At 40.5% G+C, this 19,113-nt stretch overlaps 1 protein-coding gene across 1 annotated transcript in view; it reads left to right on the top strand.

Annotated features, from left to right (window-relative positions):
- Nucleotides 1–19,113, top strand: part of brip1 (BRCA1 interacting helicase 1) — a 321,080-nt gene that overhangs the window by 83,997 nt on the left and 217,970 nt on the right. Inside the window, exons 10-14 of the mRNA XM_041196890.1 lie at nt 71–270; nt 1,400–1,532; nt 7,485–7,639; nt 8,950–9,115; nt 10,502–10,639. Of these exons, the coding sequence (XP_041052824.1) occupies nt 71–270; nt 1,400–1,532; nt 7,485–7,639; nt 8,950–9,115; nt 10,502–10,639 (792 nt within the window). The remainder of the gene's footprint in view (nt 1–70; nt 271–1,399; nt 1,533–7,484; nt 7,640–8,949; nt 9,116–10,501; nt 10,640–19,113) is intronic.

Genomic DNA, 19,113 nt, shown 5'->3' with positions numbered 1-19,113 from the left:
AGGCTTGTAATCTGCATGCTGTACTAGAACATTGCTATTGCTTTACATTTGTTTTTTGTTTTTGAGATAGATGAAGATTAACTTGAAGGACCAAATTGTTATCTTTGATGAAGCGCATAATATCGAAGACTGCGCACGGGAATCATCTAGCTTTAGTGTCATGGAAAGCCAGCTATTGTTTGCTCGAGAAGAACTGGATAGCATGGTCAACCAAAACATCAGGAGAAGTGATCACGAGGCATTGCGTACAGTCTGCTATAGTTTTACTAAGTATGCACTAGTTGGCTTGTGCTGAGTTTATTTAAATATATTTATTAGTCATGATAATTTTAGTTAACTGCTAACGTTTGATAAAATTGCATTGAGAAAGTAACAATTGATGATCCTTCAGTACAGACATCCCATCACATTTCAGCTACCTGGAGCATTAGAACTGTTGGTGACACCTCTTTTTTTAAAGCAAAAATTGAATAAAACTGCTCCAAGAAACTCCATAGTCTGTATACATTGTTTAAATGAGCATATGTAGCAGTGATTGCAAGGCTCTGTAGTCTCATCTGTTGGATCAGATGATTGTGAATTAATCAATCTTCACTGTCCCAGTTTATAACATAGGGCCATCTGGTGAGATTATTGCTCAAGTATCCTTGTCTATTCAGTTTTAAGACATTTATTTTGAAATATTGTAGATGGCAGATAGAGCTATATTTATCTTTACCTTTCCATTCAAAAAGAAAACCAGACTGCTTGCTGTGGATTACAAATTAGGCTCTGTTCACAGTTAGTGTATTCAGAAAGCAAATAGACAAATATTTGTTTTTCATCAGAGTATGTGTACTATTTAATTTGGATTTCCCCCAAAATATCTGGCACAATTTGCTTTTTCTCAGATCTGTGTAAAATTGGAAGGCTGTGCTGAGAGGAATATTGGTTTTCCTGAAGAAGCGGTTGCATTTTGATGTTCTTAGTTACAAGTATACCATTGAAGAAATATTAAACCTAACTCATCAATTTTACTTTTGACGTGTTTTGTTTCCAGTAATTTATTTGAAATTCAACTTTACTTTTTCATTTCCTCTCTGACTCCTTCTAATTCTTCCACTTTCCCTCATTTATTCATCCTTCTCTCCTTCATTCCCTGGTTATCTAAAATTTTATTCTTTGGTTATTTTGGGTACTTGGGAAGAAATAGAGTTTTGCTTGACGCTGCTTTGCTTAATTATGCTTCTATTTCTTGGATCATTTGCTTCTGATTCTGACATGACACGTTGGTCAGCTGATCTTATTTTCCCCACTTAGAATGAAAATTCTTTGGGTTTGAGATTTATAAAACTTCCACTTAGGGTTTGCCTCATGATAAGCTATTAATGGCTGATTTGTGTAAATTTCTTGTTTGTAGCTGGCTAAAGGAGAGTTCTGGCAATCTGGTGGAGAAGGAATATGAAACTTCCTGCAGGGTCTGGAATGGAAAGGAAATGCTAAACATTTTTCATAATTGGGGATTAACCAGTGCCACGTTTACCATTTTACAGGTAAATTGGTTGTTTAATAAATGTAGTGAGGCTTTGATAAGGTATGGAGCCTTCGATACTGTATGTAACCCTCTGTATTTTCAGGCTTTGCAATTTATAGTCCTTACCTTGTTTCCCCTGCCACAATCGGACTAAATTCTAGCTGAGACTTCAGTGTAAAGAGCTTCAAAGAATTAGAAGTTCAAGTATTGCTGCTGTAAACTAGTTTTTAGACCACTAACATTGGTAGTAATTCCTGTGTTGGTGCTCTAAGGCGATAGTAAGAACTTCCAGGAAGTGACTGGTAGTTCCCCACAATGAGGTCCTGCATAGACAGTATGAGGAGCTAGGCACCAAATTAAGAGGCAGAACCTCAAAAGAGGCTCAGAAGTGAGTCCTGGTTTGTGGGGCACTGGACCACTCCTGGGAAAAGCGGGGCCTGTGCTGTTGAGCTGGTCAACACCTGAACCATGCTGGGACTAATGTTCTAGCAAGCCGCATATCTAGGGAAGTGGTAAGGGCTTTAAACTAAATAGTAGGGACAAGGGATCAAATTTGGGAAGATGTGGTAAACCAAAGAGTAGAGACAAGGCAAAAGAGAAAGGTACCAATGTGGGATATGATAAGCAGAACGTGACAGGAAGGGACAGAGAGTACAAATCTGAGTAAATCAGATAAGGCCAGACATTACAAAAATAATAAAAAGGACAAAATTAAGAGCTGTGTACCTAAATGCTCATAGCATTCGAAACAAACCAGATGAACTGATAGAGCAAATAGAAATAAATAAGTACGATCTGATAGCCATTACAGAAACATGGCTGCAGGATGACATATGATCTGAATATTGAAGGGCATATTACATTTAAGATGGACAGTAAGCTAGGAAAGTTGGAGGGGTGGCTCTGTAAATTAATGATGGCTTTAGTGCATTAGAGGAGGATGACCCAAGTTCAGGAATCCATAATGTAGAAGCAGGTTGGGTTGAGATGAGAAACAATAAAGGCAAAAAGTTAGTTGTGGGAGTGGTGTATATGCCCCCTAATTGTAACTACATGGTAAGACAGATTATAAAGGAAGAGATAATGGGAGCTTGTCAGAAAGGTACAGCGGTAATTGTGGGAGATTTTAATCTACAGATAGATTGTAAAAATCAGATGGGCAAAAGGTAGCCTGAGGAGTTCATAGAATGTTTCCAGGATAGTTTCTTGGAACAGCATGTTCTGGAGCCAACCAGAGAGCAGGCTATACTAGACCTGGTACTGTGCAACAAATGGGATTAATTGATAACCTCAAGGTGAAGGCACCCCTAGGTGACAACAGTCAATGTGATTGAATTTTACATTCTGTTTGAGGGAGAAAAGAGTGGGTCCAGGACTAGTAGGTTAAACTTAAATAAAGGCAACTATGGGGACATGAAAGTATAGCTAGCTAGAGTGAACTGGCAAATAAAATTAAGGGATAGGTCCATAGAGGTGCAATGGCAGACTTCTAAAGGGATATTTCAGAATACACAGTAAAGATGATTGCACAGAATAGATTCCAATGAGAAAGAACACTTCCACCATCCGTGGTTAACTAAAAAAGTTAAAGACTGTATCACACTTAAAGAAAAAACATATGATTGAGCAAAGATGAGTAGCAGGTCAGAAGATTTGACAGACTATGAAAAACAGCAAAAAATAATAAAAAGATTAATAGGGAGGGAAAAATTAGAGTATGAGAGAAAGCTAGCTGGAAATATAGAGATGGATAGATATTTGAATAAGAAAAGGTTAATAGAATGAGTGTTGGGCCAAAAGAAAATTAATCTGTGGGATTAATAATGGAAAGTAAGGAGAGGGCAAATTAATTGAGCAGGTATTTTTCATCAGTTTACACTGTAGAGGATAAAAGTAACATCCCAGATATAGCTGTAAATCAGGAAATGGAAGGGAGGGAGGAACTCGGGAAAACTACAATCACCGGAGAAGTGGTATTGAGCAAATTGTTGGAGCTGTGGGCTGACAAATCTCCAGGTCCTGATGGACTGCACCCTAGGGCCTTGAAAGAAGTGGCTGGTGAAATAGATGATGCATTGGTTTTAATTTTCCAATATTCTCTAGATTTGGGGAAAGTTCCATTAGATTGGAAAATAGTAAATATAACTCCTTTATTCAAAAAGGAAGGGAGGTAGAAAGCAGGAAACTACAGGCCAGTTAACTTAGCATCTGTCCTAGGGAAAATGTTGGAAGCTATTATTAAAGCTGTTATAGCAGGGCACTTAGAAAAATTTTAAGGCAATCAGGCAGAGCCAACATAGTTTTGTGGAAGGGAAATCATGTTTAACCAATTATAGGAATTCTTTAAAGAAGTCACGTGTGGTGTGGATAAAGGGAAAGGGTGGATGTACTGTACTTAGATTTCCAGAAGGATAAAGTGCCATATCAAAGGTTATTGCAGAAAATAAAAGCTCATGGTATAGGGGGTAATATATTGGCATGGATAGAAGATTGGCTAGCTAACAGGCAACAGAGGGTAGCCATAAATTGGTCTTTTTTCTGGTTGGCAGGATGTAATGAGTAGTGTGCCACAGGGATCAGTGCTGGAGCCTCGACTTTTTACAATTTATATAAATGACTCAGATGAAAGGACAGATGGGATGGTTGCTAAATTTGCCGATGACACATAGGTGGGAAAGTAAGATGTGAAAAGGATGTAAGGAGGTTACAAAGTGACATAGGTAGGTTAAGTGAGTGGGCAAAAACCTAGCAAATGGAGTATGATGTGGGAAAATGTGAAATTGTCCATATTTCGGCAGGAAGAATAGAAAAGAAGCATATTATTTAAATGGTGAGAGATTGCAGAGCTCTGAGATTCAGAGAGATCTTGGTGTCCTAGTGCTTGAATCACAAAAGGTGAGTATGCAGGTACAGGGAGTAATTAGGAAAGCTAATAGAATGTTATCGTTTATTGCGAGGGGAATTGAATACAAAAGTAAGGAGATTATGCTTCGGTTGTACAGGTCACTGGTGGGACTATATCCAGAGTACTGTGTACAGTATTGGTCTCCTTATTTAAGGAAGGATGTAAATGCATTAGAAGCGGTTCAGAGAAGGTTTACTAGACTAATACCAGGAATGGGCGGATTGTTTTATGAGGAAAGGTTGGACAGGTTAGGCTTGTATCCTCTGGAGTTTAGAAGAGTAGGAGGTGACTTGATCAAAAACTTTAAGATCTTGTGGGGTCTTGACAGGGTGGATGTGGAGAGGATGTTTTCTCTTGTGGGTGAATCTAGAGCTGGGGGTTATTGTTTAAAAATAAGGGGTCGCTCATTTAAGACAGAGATGAGGAGAATATTTTTTCTGACAGAGTTTTGTGAATCTTTTGAACTCTCTCAAAAGGCAGTGGAAGTAGGGTGTTTGAATATTTTTAAAGCAGAGCTAGATAGATTCTTGATTAACAAGGGGGTGAGAGATTATTGGGGGTAGGCTGGAGGTTACAATCAGATCAGCCATGATTTTATTGAACTGCGGAGCAGGCTTGAAGGGCTGAGCGGTCTACTCCCTTTCCTAGTTCGTATGTATGTTCATATGAGCAAAGGAGAACTGCGGTTATATTGTTATGTGGTGACTGTAATTTGTAGCTGGCAAGATATCTGCCACGTAGCTATGAGCTGTAACCTCCCTACCAGACCTTTGTGCATCGCATTTATTTTCCATTTTTAACTGGTTGATTGCCTGTCACTTTAGACACACGAGTCAAGACCAAATATGGTCCCCAAATATAATAGTGGGGCTAGAGGCTGGTGGGGGGGTATACTGGTTGAACCTAGCCTGTAGATTTAATTCAGTCTCTGCAGAGTATTTCTTAAATAATAAAAGATTAGAAAGTGTAGATGCACAAAGGGACCTGGGTGTCCTTGTCAATAAGTCACTGAAAGTGAACATGCAGGTGCAGAAAGCAATTAGGAAGGCTAATGGTACGTTATCCTTCATCGCAAGAGGATTTGAGCACAGGAGTAGTGAAGCCTTGCTTCAATTGTATAGAACCTTGGTTAGACCGCACCTGGAGTACTGTGTTATATGATGTTATATGTGCCTGCATGCCATTGTGATGCAAAGGTGTTCGCCAGAGCAAGGGTTAACGTGTGACTGGAGAATAGCACTGTCCATTGTATAATGTATCGAGTCACATGGTATTAGACTCAGAGAACATTCTAGAAGCAGTTGGTAGCAGCATCATGCATGCCATTAACTAGTGATCTGTACATAGTTAAAGATTAACAATAAATGGTTTATGTTTAAACATACAAATCTCAAGGTTTTATCATTGAGACATCAAACAAACCCATTATCCAATGCTGTGTGCAGTTTTGGTCCCCTTACATTAGGAAGTATATTATTTCCATGAAAGGGGTGCAATGGAGGTTCACCAGACTTGTTTCTGGGATGGCGGGACTATCCTATGAAGAAACATTGCTGAAACTAGGCCTGTATTCTCTAGAGTTTCTAAGAATGAGAGGTGGCCTCATTGAAACCCATAAAATACTTAAAGGAATAGACAGGGTAGATGCAGGTAAGATGTTTCCCCTGGATAGGGAGCCTAGAACCTTGGGACACAATTTAAAAATAAGGAGAAAGCCATTTAGTCTGAGATGAGGGGAAACTTTTTTACTCAAATGGTTGTGAATCTTTGGAATTCTCTACCCCAGCGGGCTGTGGAAGCTCAGTCGTTGACCACGTTTAAAATAGAGATTGACAGATTTCTAAATACCATGACAGAAAGGGATATGGGGATAGTGTGGATGGAAAAAGGCATTGAAGTGGTTGATCAGCCATGATCGTATTGAATGGCAGAGCAGGCTCGACGGCCTGAATGGCCGACTGCTACTATGCTCCTATTTTAAGACCATATGTTCTGTCCTTATTCCTATACTTACATTACAAATTATTTACATTAAAATAGAAATTGCCTATGTATACCTGTCACATTGTAATTACACCGTCTTCTCTCCCACTGGAGGTGCTGCAGTGCCACAACTGGTAAGGCGGTATCATTATAGAACAGCAAGTTTACATTAACTGTTCCTGTTGTAAATATGGAAGTAAAATAGTTAACAAAAAGTGCATGTAAGATATTTAAACTTGGCTTCGAACCACATTAGGTTTATAGTCTTCATGACATTTAGACCTGAGACGGTATTGGCACTTCTGTCCTCTGGAATCAGGCCAAAAACTGACTCTAGCATTCAAACTGTTACCTATGTTTGAACAGCACTGCAGTGGTTGGAATATACTCAATTATGACTGTTATTTGCTGAGACCTGGGCGCAGGTGGTCTATCCAGCCCTCTTTCAGTTAAGGATAATGTATGAACACCAAGAAGGGAGAAGAGGAGAAGCAAAGTACTGTTTAAAAAATATATGAATAGTGTATTTTTAAATTTCTAAAACTTGATTGTTTTTTCTGAATGGCAAGTTAAAGTCTCTGCAGAATGATTAATATTAATAAATTGCTTCCCTACTCATACAATTAAAATAATTCCAGGTTTATTTCTGAGATAGTTAACCTCAACCCATTGATTGATTCAAAGATCTTTATTTTTGCTGAAAAAAGAGACATTTTGTCAAAGCCTTTTGTCTTGCGCTCATCAGGACAATTTGCAAAAATACCAAATATAAAAGGAACAACAATTTATCTGTACTACTGAATGACTGTCTTTATTTTTATTAGCCTACAGTTGTCAGTTTCTTCTTTATATTTAGGAGTGCATTTTCAGCCAGCTGCAATCATTTAAAGCAAATGATTTTACAATGCTATACAGTCTACTTCTACAGCTGTTTACATTCGGAAGTGCAGCACTTAATGTAGGCGATTAATGGGCAAAAGCCATAACTTATTCAGTAGTTGCTTTAATCTGTGCTACTTCAAGCTGTGTTTAGTATTATAGTTTTCCTTAAATTGTATATATGAATGAGCTTTTGATGTGCAGAAACACCTGGATGCTGTGCTAGAGAAAGAAGAGAAGGTACTTGTGCTGAATGGACAGCAGGAGTCCGTAACAGTCCCAACCGTAAGTGCTTCAACACAGATGGTGCTGAAAGGACTTTTCATGGTGCTTGATTTTCTCTTCAGGGACAGCAGCAGGTGAGTGCTGGAATCTTGATGGGATCTGTTCAAATTTTGAAAGTTGTGGTTTTAAAAAAAACCTACTTATAAAATGGTGTGTGGTATAATATTATTTGGTGATATATCTCTATCAACATTTTATGCTTTGTTTAGGAAGCTAGCTATAAATTTCAGGCTAGTTGCAATTTAAGCACAATCTGATTGTAAAATATGATTTCTAACCATGGTGAAATTTCTATTAAATATGCTTTAATCATCTGACAGTTTTGTAGGGCTATGCTTTGAATGAAATGGCACTTCATTGCAGTTCACAAAAATCAGACTCCTTGTCTTATACAAATCAATCACAGAAGAGAAAAAGGACTCCAATTCAATTTGTTACATTATTATTGTAATTGTCTTCATTCCCACTCCTTGGAGTACCATACTTGTAAAAAGTTCGGGGGAATCTCGTTTCTGTACCATGCCATTCCTTTCTATTATTGCTGATAATGATGCTTCCATTCTACTTGTGACACTATTTGTGGGTAAATTAAAAGCCAAGAGAAAAGCCAAAAATTCGTATCCTAAAACTGCAAAGAAAATAATTTCCTCACTTGGCATTAATTGTGCACTTAGAGGGCATCATCATAATGTACTACTTAATTGTCTGCAATTGACAATAATAATGGAGTGCATTTTATGGAAGCCTGAAATGGAAAGCCAAAACATCAGACCCAGTTTTAAAAGAATCTTTCCTGGATACCGCTGGCTATGCTGACATTTATTGTCCGTTCCTAATTGCCCTTGGGAAGGTGATGGTGAGCTGCCTTCTTGGATCGCTGCCGTCCCTGTGGGATAGGTAACCCACTGTGCTGGTAAGGAAGGAGTTCCAGGATTTTGACCCAGCAACAGTGAAGGAGCAGTGATATAGTCTTAAGTCAGGATGATGTGTGGCTTAGAGGGGAACTTGCAGGTGGTGGTGTTCCATGCATCTGCTGCCCTTGCCCTTCTAGATGATAAGAGGTCACGGGTTTGGAAGGTGCAGTCGAAGGAGCCTTGGTGAGCTGCTGCAGATGGTACACACTGCTGCCACTGTGCGTCGGTTGTGGAGGGAGTGAATGTTTAAAGTGATTGATGGGGTGCGATCAAGTGGGCACTTGTATGGCATGATTGTTCCTTGCAAACCAGTTTCTAGCTTTGCAGACTTCTTCATTTTCGCTAAGGGAAGACTGTGTGCTGTTGGAATAACATTTAATTCATGAATAACCAAATTTTTTTTTGAAGGGAATGGTTGCAGTGATAAAACGTCAGTATCATATTTGTGATATGATTAATTGTTCTCATAGATTTGCAGATGACTATAGGGTGGCAGTGCAGCAGACTTACACATGGACCAACCAGCCTGATATTCCCGATGAAAATGGTTTCTTTGCACGCCCTCGAAACAGGAAAAGTTCACGCAAAAAGGCAGCTGTACTGACCTTGAGCTTTTGGTGTTTAAATCCAGCAGTGGTGAGTACAGTATTGTATTCAAACTGTACTCTGTTTGCTTTTTGCTTAGTTGCATTGTCGGAAATGGTTCTATGGGCAATTGCAAAAAATTTAAAATGCCGAATTTTTAAGGTACATACTGTGAAACCAATGTTTTGTGATTTGCCATAAAACCTTTTTTGTTTGTAAGGATTTTAATTTCATTGATTTTTGTGAATTTGCCTCGATCCTCTTGTTCTGCCTTCCTTTTCACCTTGTTCAGCCTTCCCATGCTCTGCCCTTGAATGCACATGCTCTCTTTGTGCACGCTCTCGCCACAGAATCCCCTTGACCGTGTGTACCCTCGCTCCCCTCACTATGCACACATGTCTCCCTCCTCTCTGTCACTCACCCTCCCTCTCTCTCTCTCGCTCTCTTGCTCATCGGTGCAAGCCCTCACAATCTCTCCTTTCTCACTCTTGTCAGCAATGCCTCCTCTTGTAAGAATTGTGCACACATGCTCTCTCCTTGCTCTGTTTGCCTCCATGCACCCTCTCTCCATGTTCCACATTCCACGCTCCACACGTTTCCCCCCTCTCGTTCTGCTCACCAGTGTGCACTCTGTCACCTTTCACTCCCCTCGAGTGTGCGTGCTCCAGTTCCTGTTCCCATTCCCCTCGCCTGCACGCCCCGCTCCCCTTGCCCGCCTGCCCCCGCTCCCCTCACCTGCCGACTCCTGCTGCTGCTCCCCACTCGCCTGCCTACCCCTGCTTTCCTCGCCTGCCCGCTCCAGTCCTGATGCCACCCCCCCGCGCGCGTGCTCCAGCTACCGCTCCCCCTCACCCGCTCACTCTCCCTGCACGCTCCAGCTGCCGCTCCCCCCTCGCCTGCGTGCTCCCGCTGCTGCTCCCCCCTCGCCTGCGTGCTCCTGCTGCCGCTCCCCCGTCGCCCGCGTGTTCAATTACCTCTCCGCTGTCGCCCGAATCTTCTGCTTTCCGCTTGTTCGTGCGCTCACCCTACTGCTCTCTCTTCGTCCATGACCGCTCCTCCCACTCCTGCGCCCAACATTCCTCCCCCATCACCTGCATCTGGCCCTCCCAATTCCCCCTCTCCAGCGCCAGCCTCCTCTCCTCCCGCTCCCCGCTGTGCCACGTCCACCTCCCCCTCCTCCCACTCCCCCATCGTTCGCGTACCTGCTTTCTGCTCTTGCTCTTTTTCCATCTCCGCTGCTACCAGAATGAGAACCATTGTGCTTCTCACTATCCACTTGACAGTCAGATTACGATTAGAAACTTTCTGATTGGTGGATTCAACCTAATGTCACATTGTGCTAACCTATTATGTTAAACCATCTAACAAGAACCTGTGCAGTTGAATTTATTTATCGAAGTTGAAATTAAAATATTTGTTGTTTTCATATTCTTACAGGCTTTTTCGGATCTTAATTGCGTGAGGACAATTGTCCTAACGTCTGGTACATTGTCCCCAATGGAGTCATTCTCTTCGGAGCTGGGCGTTAAGTTCAGTATCCAGCTGGAGGCTAATCATGTTATTGACAACTCTCAGGTAATGAACTGCATTGTTTATTTTCCAACTACAGGTTCAGTGACCACGTTACTAGCGGCAACCTTGAAGTTATCACTGTTCTTCTATTGAGTTGCAAGTATTTGTGGTGATAGCACATCCAGTCTATATTAAACTCTTTACTTGATATAGCTTTGTAGGGAAATATCTTTGCCGCCAAGCACTGACAGCTAATTGACCATTTATAATTAAAGTGGCGGTTTAATATTTTTGTTTTCAGACTTTTTCCCTACTATTTTTGTTCCAGTATATTAATCTCTTGAATTATTCAAACAAATATATTGCTAGTAGTAGATGTAATCCATTTATTGTACAGTACTTCGGGATGCCTGAGGATGTGAGATGGCGCAATTTATATGTAAATTCTATAATTTCTTTGTTGCTGTCCTTTTCTCAGGTAACGTTTACTAGACGTCAAATGTTCATCCAATATTCCATTTATACTGAAATTCTAAATTCACACTGATTGTGAATTTGCAGTCATACTAATTGACCAAGCACACTGATCTGTCCCTCTTTCGTTCTGGTGGTGAAGTGGAGATTCTGATGAGACTAATGAAAGCCTTGTGCAAATCTCATGTAGATTTGAACTAAAATTGAATAGTCAGCGAATGCATTGTACTTGGATTATTATACTTTGTAATGGATAATTTGTGGTAGTGGCTGGAATTAGGGGTTGTAGGGGAAGGAGAGCATTGGTGAGCAGTGATCTTCTCCGTAAACTCTGTTCCGTTTTCGTTACCCATGAAGTGTTAGATAAATACAAAGAGTGTTCCAGAGAAGCAATCCTGACTAACTGACACACAATTACCCAATCTGCGCTAATATATTCCATTATTTTTTGCATATATGGGACTGTTTTAAAAATAGTTATTCCTAACATTTTATATTTTCATATTACCCTAACACTGGTTTATAATAATATATGTAGAGATCTAGAGACTGTTCCTTTAGTACTTGATTAAATATAAATTGCTAACTTCATCTGCTTGGAATCTAATTGACTAGTTACAGAGGAGAATAGATGGGTGAAAGAGTTAAACGACTAGAAATGAAGCATGGATATAGTCCACATACACAGCCCATTAAATCAGTTCAAAGTTCTACATTATGTAGATGCACCACAGGAATGTTTGAGACTTAATTAGTTTTATGTTTTCAACTTGAGATTATACCATCTGGTGAGGCCTGCTAATAGCATTCTTTATTTTGGTTAACTTGAAATAATGAACAGCACAAATTTTATACAGAACAGAACATGTGTGTACTTAACTCTTATTTAAACCTTATTAATAAATACTGCATTAGATCAAAGCAAACCAGGGGTGAAAATTGCATTTGTCTGCAAAATGTTAGTGTAGAAAGTTGACTGGAGACCACCAAGGTGATGAATACAGGAGCAGATAGCGTGGCCAGGAATAAAAGAGTGATCTACGCTCTTAAAATTTACATTTAAAATGTTCTGTTTTCATTACATTGCAAAATCGTGTGTAAAAAGCAAGGGCATTTTCCAAGTCCATCGTTAGTGCATCTAAAAGTATTCAATGGGAGGAACCTTTTTACAATATTCCTGGACATTTGTGTTGATTAAAAAATGAGGTTGGCAACATTATGCTGATGCTCCAAGAGCAGCCTATAGCATAAAAGCAAACTACTATGGATGCTGGAAATCTGAAATAAAAACAGAAAATGCTGGAAAATGCTTCAGCAGGTCTGGCAGCATCAGTGGAGAGAGAAACAGAGTTAACGTTTCAAATCCAAATGACTCTCCTTCAGAGCAGCCTATTGTTGTTTAGGCAGGCTGATCCACCTGGGACACCCTGGTCCACTCCTCCATCACCCATAACTCCTCATCCCCTTCCCAGGGGAATTGCAAAGATGCAACACCTGCCCTTTTACCTCCTCCCTCCGCACTGTCCAAGGCCCAAAACACTCCTTTCAGGTGAATCAGCTATCACCTATCCCTGACCTACATTGCTCCACCCTCTCCTAAACAGTATAAAACCCATTACATCACATTTCTACTTCTCTTTAGCTCTGAAGAAGAGTCATAGGGTCTCGAAATGTTAACCTTGTTTCTCTCTCCACAGGTGCTGCCAGACCTGCTAAGTTTTACCAGCATTTTCTGTTTTTATTTCAGATTTCCAGCATCCACAGTATTTTGCTTTTATCTGAGGCTTGCCTAAAATTCTGTTTGTAACTTTTTTACCTCTAAAATTACATGGCGGGGGTGAACAGAGCTTGCAGTGAGTGTTGACCCCAGTAATTGCACCTGCAGGATAGGTTTCCACATATACACTCTGATTTATTACTTCACTTTTCAGTGAGAGAAGAACATAGCGAAGCAGTCCACTCATGGCCTATCACCACATGGACGGACAAAAAAAAAACACTGTGATAAAACATGTGAGAGTATAATAATTTTCATAATATTTTTCTGGCTTATTGTAAAGTGGATTTATGGTGGTTGTATTTTTCTGACTGTGTGTGTGATTTAATTGCATTTAGTAGCCAAGCAGACTGCAAGTTGAAGTTATCAAAAGAAGTAAGGTGTAGAAGTGTATTTAATATGCTAATGAGTAAACATGGTTGGGGTCTTAGCATGTAAAATGTAAAGAGCATTTGCATTTTTAGATGAAGGGGGATTCGAATTTCAAAGAGGTTAATGAGAATAGTAGCAACAAGATAGGATTTATATTGAGAAAGGTAAAAGTTCCAAAGACATTTGGAAACAATGGAATTTACATATTAAAAAGGGAGAAACATATATAGAGGAGAATGTGGCTCTGTGGGAGTGGAAGGCATTGTAAGATCTAACAGAAGATTGCGAAGCCTCCAGTATTTGTGCATTAAGCTTGCTGTCTACAGAAACCGAAGCTGGAGAAAGCCACTTTGAATTCCACTGTCCAGGGCATTATGTTAATTTGTTGGATCTATTTAAAATCTAAAATATCCATTTTTGGACCATTGCCTTAAAGGGGGTGTAACTAGGATTCAGATGAATTTAGGGATTTTGGAGTTGTTATATGAGTAATTTGTAGACCTATGTATGTGCTTGAAATCTTTTCTTTTGTTAATAAATATTTTAATTTTAGTTTTTGAAGAAACAATTTCTAAAATCTGGACAGACTTATTACTGCTGAATTCAGGGCACGCATCTCGAATTAAATACAAATTGCAAATTCGCTGTGATAGGGCGATCAAGTTTCCCTTGTGGATTTGAAGTTTCTGGTTGGTCTTAGAGATATAAGTATAAATTAGTGCCTTCACTAGCCAATAATGCATTGAGCTTGCTCTAGAGATGATCTAGCATAGGAATTTCAGTTGCTCTCAGTGGGTTGGTCTGAGCTCCTCATCCTCAAACATCAGTAAATAAAATTTGATTTAAAAAGCAAAATTTGCAGTTTTAGTGACTTCAATATCTTCGTTTTTAAAATCATGCTCTCGTAGTGTACAAGGTTTGATGACTGCATGCTAAGTTTTGGTTTTGATTATCCCGGGTGCATTTGTAGGGGTGATAATAGTAAATCTGGTTTAGTAATTTGCTGATGAACTACTAGATTATGGTTTACTCCACTTGGAAAGTTAGCCTTGCAATGCTTGTTAGTCTGGGGTTCTATTTGGAGACACTTGCACCAAAGCAGGAAAAATAGAAGGGCAAATTATGCTCATTGAAGCATTTAAGATTATGAAGGGCTTGACAGGATAGATACTGAGAAGTTATTTACCTTTATTTACAAGGGTGCACAGTTCCAGGGTACATTAGAAATGTATTAGGAATTCTGTTGTGCTTTAAAGCTAACGTTCAGTGTCAGAGATCATGTTGCAGCATATTTCTGCTTTTTCCCATTTTGTTAGTGCTGTGCCATGATCATTTTTCCCCCTTTTCCCTTCAGCCCTGGTCTTGTGTTTCCCAGTTGTAATCTTAATCCAAAATGGTGACCAAAGCTTCATTATCTTTTACAGTTGGAGCTTCAAAGCTAAATAAAAATCACACTTTGTTATAGCTCTAGTTTAAATGTCAGCAGTTGGGAAATTACCTGTACATCTGTAAATTGTCAGTCAACATCAGTGCTAGAGCACCACTTTATGAGTTAACAGTGGTTATTAGCAACACAGTTAGCCTCATAATGTCTTAAGTTTTCCTCCATTGGATCTGTGCAATATAATACAGAAGCTTATGTTACGCTTCTGTAGTTGAAAAATACATTGGCTGGTAGATACCTTAACTACTTCACTGCTGAAGGTTAGTAACAATTTTAATAAAATTTCAGTATCTATCAAAAACTTCTGTTGCTTATAGTTTCCTACAAGCATACCTTCATAATGTTTTAATATGGTGCAGGATGCCATATGTGTGCAGCATGACTTAATATTTAAGAATATTTTTTGTACAAGGCAAATTGATCCATTTCTTGTGCCATGGTACCTAATTTATATAAAAAAACTTCAAATTGAAAAACCTAGAAGATAATGTGCTAAAGATTGACAAGCAGCAACAGTATCTATCAGCAATAGTTCTTCAGCCGCCCCTCATAATTTTCACAGCTCCTTTGCTAAAGACCCTGTTGCATGCTTCGTGAGTGCTAGCAAACTCTGCTACGTTGTCTAAGTGGTAATTTTTCATGTTGAACCTGAGATGAAGAGAAGCTTCTTCACTCAAACGGTTGTGAGCTTCTGGAATTCTCTATCCCAAGAGCTGTGGATGCTCAGTCGTTAAGTATATTTAAGAAATCCATAGATTTATAGATACTAAGGGAGCTAAGGGCAGTGTGGATAGTATGGGAAGGTGTAATTGGGGTAGAAAATAATTGTGATCTTATTGAATGATGGAGCAGGCTCTAAGGACCGAATGGCTTACTCCTCCCCTTATCTCTTATGTTCTTGCGTTCCAACATTGAGACTTTGGAAGACATTGCAGCTAAGACTGATATTGTCATGGCCTGAGACCTGATATGCATTTCCCAGTGGGACTCTGTGTAACAACCAGAAGGACGAATTCTTAATAACTTCTGCCCCACCCCTCTGTAGCCTAGGGTCATCAAAATCAATTATTACATTTCAACTGATAACATAACTCAGCAAGGGGGAGATGGTGGCGCAGTGGTAATGTTGCTGGACTGGTACTCCAGAGGACCAGGCTAATGCTGTGGGGACATTGGCTCAAATCCCACCATGGTGGAATTTTAATTTAATTAATTTAAAAAAATCTGGAAGTGAAAGTTAGTCACAGTAATGGTGACCATGAAACTATTGTCGATTGTTGTAAAAACCCATCCGCTTCTCTAATGTCCTTTAGAGAGGGAAATCTGCCATCCTTACCTGGCCTGACTTACATGTGGCCCCAGACCCTCAACAATGTGGTTTACTCTTAACTGTCCCTTGAAATGGCCTAGCAAGCTACTCAGTTCAAAGGCAGCTAGGGAGATAAAGGGGGAAAAAAATATGCCCAACATTGGCCTCATCCTGATGGCCACTTTTGTGTATGGCTGCGTCAAGCTGTGCGTAGACTCTTTGTACGCAAACACCAAGTGTCACCTATGTGCAGAGGTTCTAGCTGTCCTTGGTGTTACGAAGGATAGGTCGGGGCACGCTGCTGCGGAACGCTCCAAGCAATTGGACTGTGCCATACCATCTGTCCTTCATGGAAAAAGTTACGCAGAGAAACACCTTTGACCACAAGTCCATCAGGCAGTGGTTGGCACGCAACATCCCAGAGGCCCTGCAGGAAAAGGAGATGGTGGATCCTGTCGGATGGTTCCCCGAGCAGACTGTCAAAGTCATTTTGTCAGTCTACAGGACTTGTCTTCTACAGGAGATTTATGGGAGAGGTGCAAATCTCTTGGGATATACGCATGACCATAGTGCACCCCAGGAGTTGCATTTAGCTCTGAAGCTTTTGGTAGATTAACGTACTGTAGACCCTCCAGCATATGTGATCAAAGCTTTTTAAGAAATAACATGTTCTACTTCAAAATGAGGATCTAAGATAGGGAATTGTATAATCTTTAGTAAACATAAAATGCACCTAAAACTCTGTAGAAAATTTGTAAAAAGCTATTTCCTTGAAGATGGTCTTTAAGTAAATTCTGTCTTCACTTTAAATCAGTATTGTGGCTATCTTTTGGTCAGATTAAAATAGAAAAAATGTTTTCTCAGTTTAACTGGACTTATTTATTGGTGGTTAATCCATTAATGTACTATTGTCAGAAGATACTGGTAATGCGGATCTCTGTTAATAAGCATACTCCATCATTAGCCAATCTCAAGACATTTAAAAGATTTATGATGGAATTTTAATTTAATTAATTAAAAAAATCTGGAATTGAAAGTTAGTCACAGTAATGGTGACCATGAAACTATCGTCGATTGTTGTAAAAACCCATCCGCTTTTCTAATGTCCTTTAGAGAGGGAAATCTGCCATCCTTACCTGGCCTGACTTACATGTGGCTCCAGACCCTCAAAGTCATTTGACAGGATGACTCATCGCCAGAACTTTCCAACAAGCACCAAGATGTAGCTTGAATGTTGATGAGAAAGGCCCTCCCCGTCAGATCCTTCCTACATGCCAGGAGCCTCCACCCCCTCAACACGTTGTCCTTCAGGTGGCTGTGGTGGGGAAGATATTGTTGTCCACTTCCTTGTGGAATGTGCCTTTGCAAAGAAGGCCTGGAGAGAAAAGCAGTGGTTTTTGTCGAGGTTCATCCCAAGCAGTTCCATGACACAGGACTCTGTGCCCTACGGGCTGTCCCCAGGGACACACACCGAGACAAGCATCAACTGCATTTGGAGGATCATCAACTCTGAAAGATGCTCTTTAGTCGGCCCGAAACTTGTTGGTCTTAGACCATAAGACATAGGAGCAGAAATTAGGCCATTGGGCCCATTGAGTCTGCTCCGCCATTCAATCATGGCTGATAAGTTTCTCAACTTCATTCTCCTGCCTTCTCCCCATAACCTTTGATCCCCTTACCAGTCAAGAACTTATCTATCTCAGTCTTAAATATACTCAATGACCTGGCCTCCACAGCCTTCTGTGGCAATGAATTCCATAGATTCACCACTCTGGCTAAAGAAGTTTCTCCTCATCTCTGTTCTAAAAGGTCTTCCCTTTACTCTGAGGCTGTGCCCTCGGGTCTAGTCTCTCCTATTAATGGAAACATCTTCCCCACGTCCACTCTATCCAGGCCTTTCAGTATTCTGTAAGTTTCAATCAGATCCCCCCTCATCCTTCTAAACTCCATCGAGTATAGACCCAGAGTCCTCAAACGTTCCTCATATGTTAAGCCTTTTATTCCTGGGATCATTCTCGTGAACCTCCTTTGGACCCTCTCTAGGGCCAGGACATCCTTCCAAGATACGGGGCCCAAAATTGCTCACAATATTCTAAATGTGGTCTGACCAGAGCCTTATAAAGCCTCAGCAGCACATCCCTGCTTTTATATTCTAGTCCTCTCGAAATAAATGCCAACATTGCATTTGCCTTCCTAACTACCGACTCAACCTGCAAGTTAATCTTAAGAGAATCCTGGACTAGGACTCCCAAGTACCTTTGCACTCCAGACTTCTGAATTCTCTCCCCATTTAGAAAATAGTCTATGCCTCTATTCTTCGTACCAAAGTGCATGACCTTACACTTCCCCACGTTGTATTCCATCTGCCACTTCTTTGCCCATTCTCCTAACCTGTCCAAATCCTTCTGCAGCTTCCCCGCCTCCTCAATACTACCTGTCCCTCCACCTATCTTTGTATCGTCTGCAAACTTAACCAGGATGCCCTCAGTTCCTTCAGCTAGATCATTAATGTATAAAGTGAAAAGTTGTAGTCCCAACACTGACCCCTGCGGAACTCCACTAGTCACCGGCCGCCATCCTGAGAAGGACCCCCTTATCCCCACTCTCTGCCTCCTGCCAGACAGCCAATCTTCTATCCATGCTAGTACCTTGCCTCTAACACCATGGACTCTTATCTTACTGAGCAGCCTCCTGTGCGGCACCTTGTCAAAGGCTTGTCTTCCAGTGGAAAGAGTTGTCCCTGACCCAGTTTTGCAGACTGGCACATTCCAAGGTCCAGAACTACGTGCTGAGAGACGCATTAAAGCTTGGGGCAGCTGCTGCAGAGGCACAATGGGGAAAGGTTGCTGTCTAAGACCTATCAGCCATAGTGCACCGAGGAGGCTGGGAATTGTATAGTCACCTCGGGCTGTATGACTCACATGGAACATATGCAGTGAATATTACGTGTATCACAATCATATTGAAGCACCTCAGAGTGCAACATGATCTATGTAGACAACTTAAATATCCTTGCACTGTCTGACTGTCTGTTATGGCCATTTTGAAATGTCTGTAATGTTTCTTGATTGTATTTAAACACCTCAGGGTGCGACATGATCTATGTGGAAAACTTGAATATTATTGCTCCTTTTGTGATGGCCATTTTAAAATGTTTTGTA

The sequence above is a fragment of the Carcharodon carcharias genome, chromosome 10 (genome assembly GCF_017639515.1).
Source record: "Carcharodon carcharias isolate sCarCar2 chromosome 10, sCarCar2.pri, whole genome shotgun sequence".
In the NCBI taxonomy this organism is placed as follows: domain Eukaryota; kingdom Metazoa; phylum Chordata; class Chondrichthyes; order Lamniformes; family Lamnidae; genus Carcharodon; species Carcharodon carcharias.
This window is presented reverse-complemented; position numbering and strand designations above follow the sequence as displayed.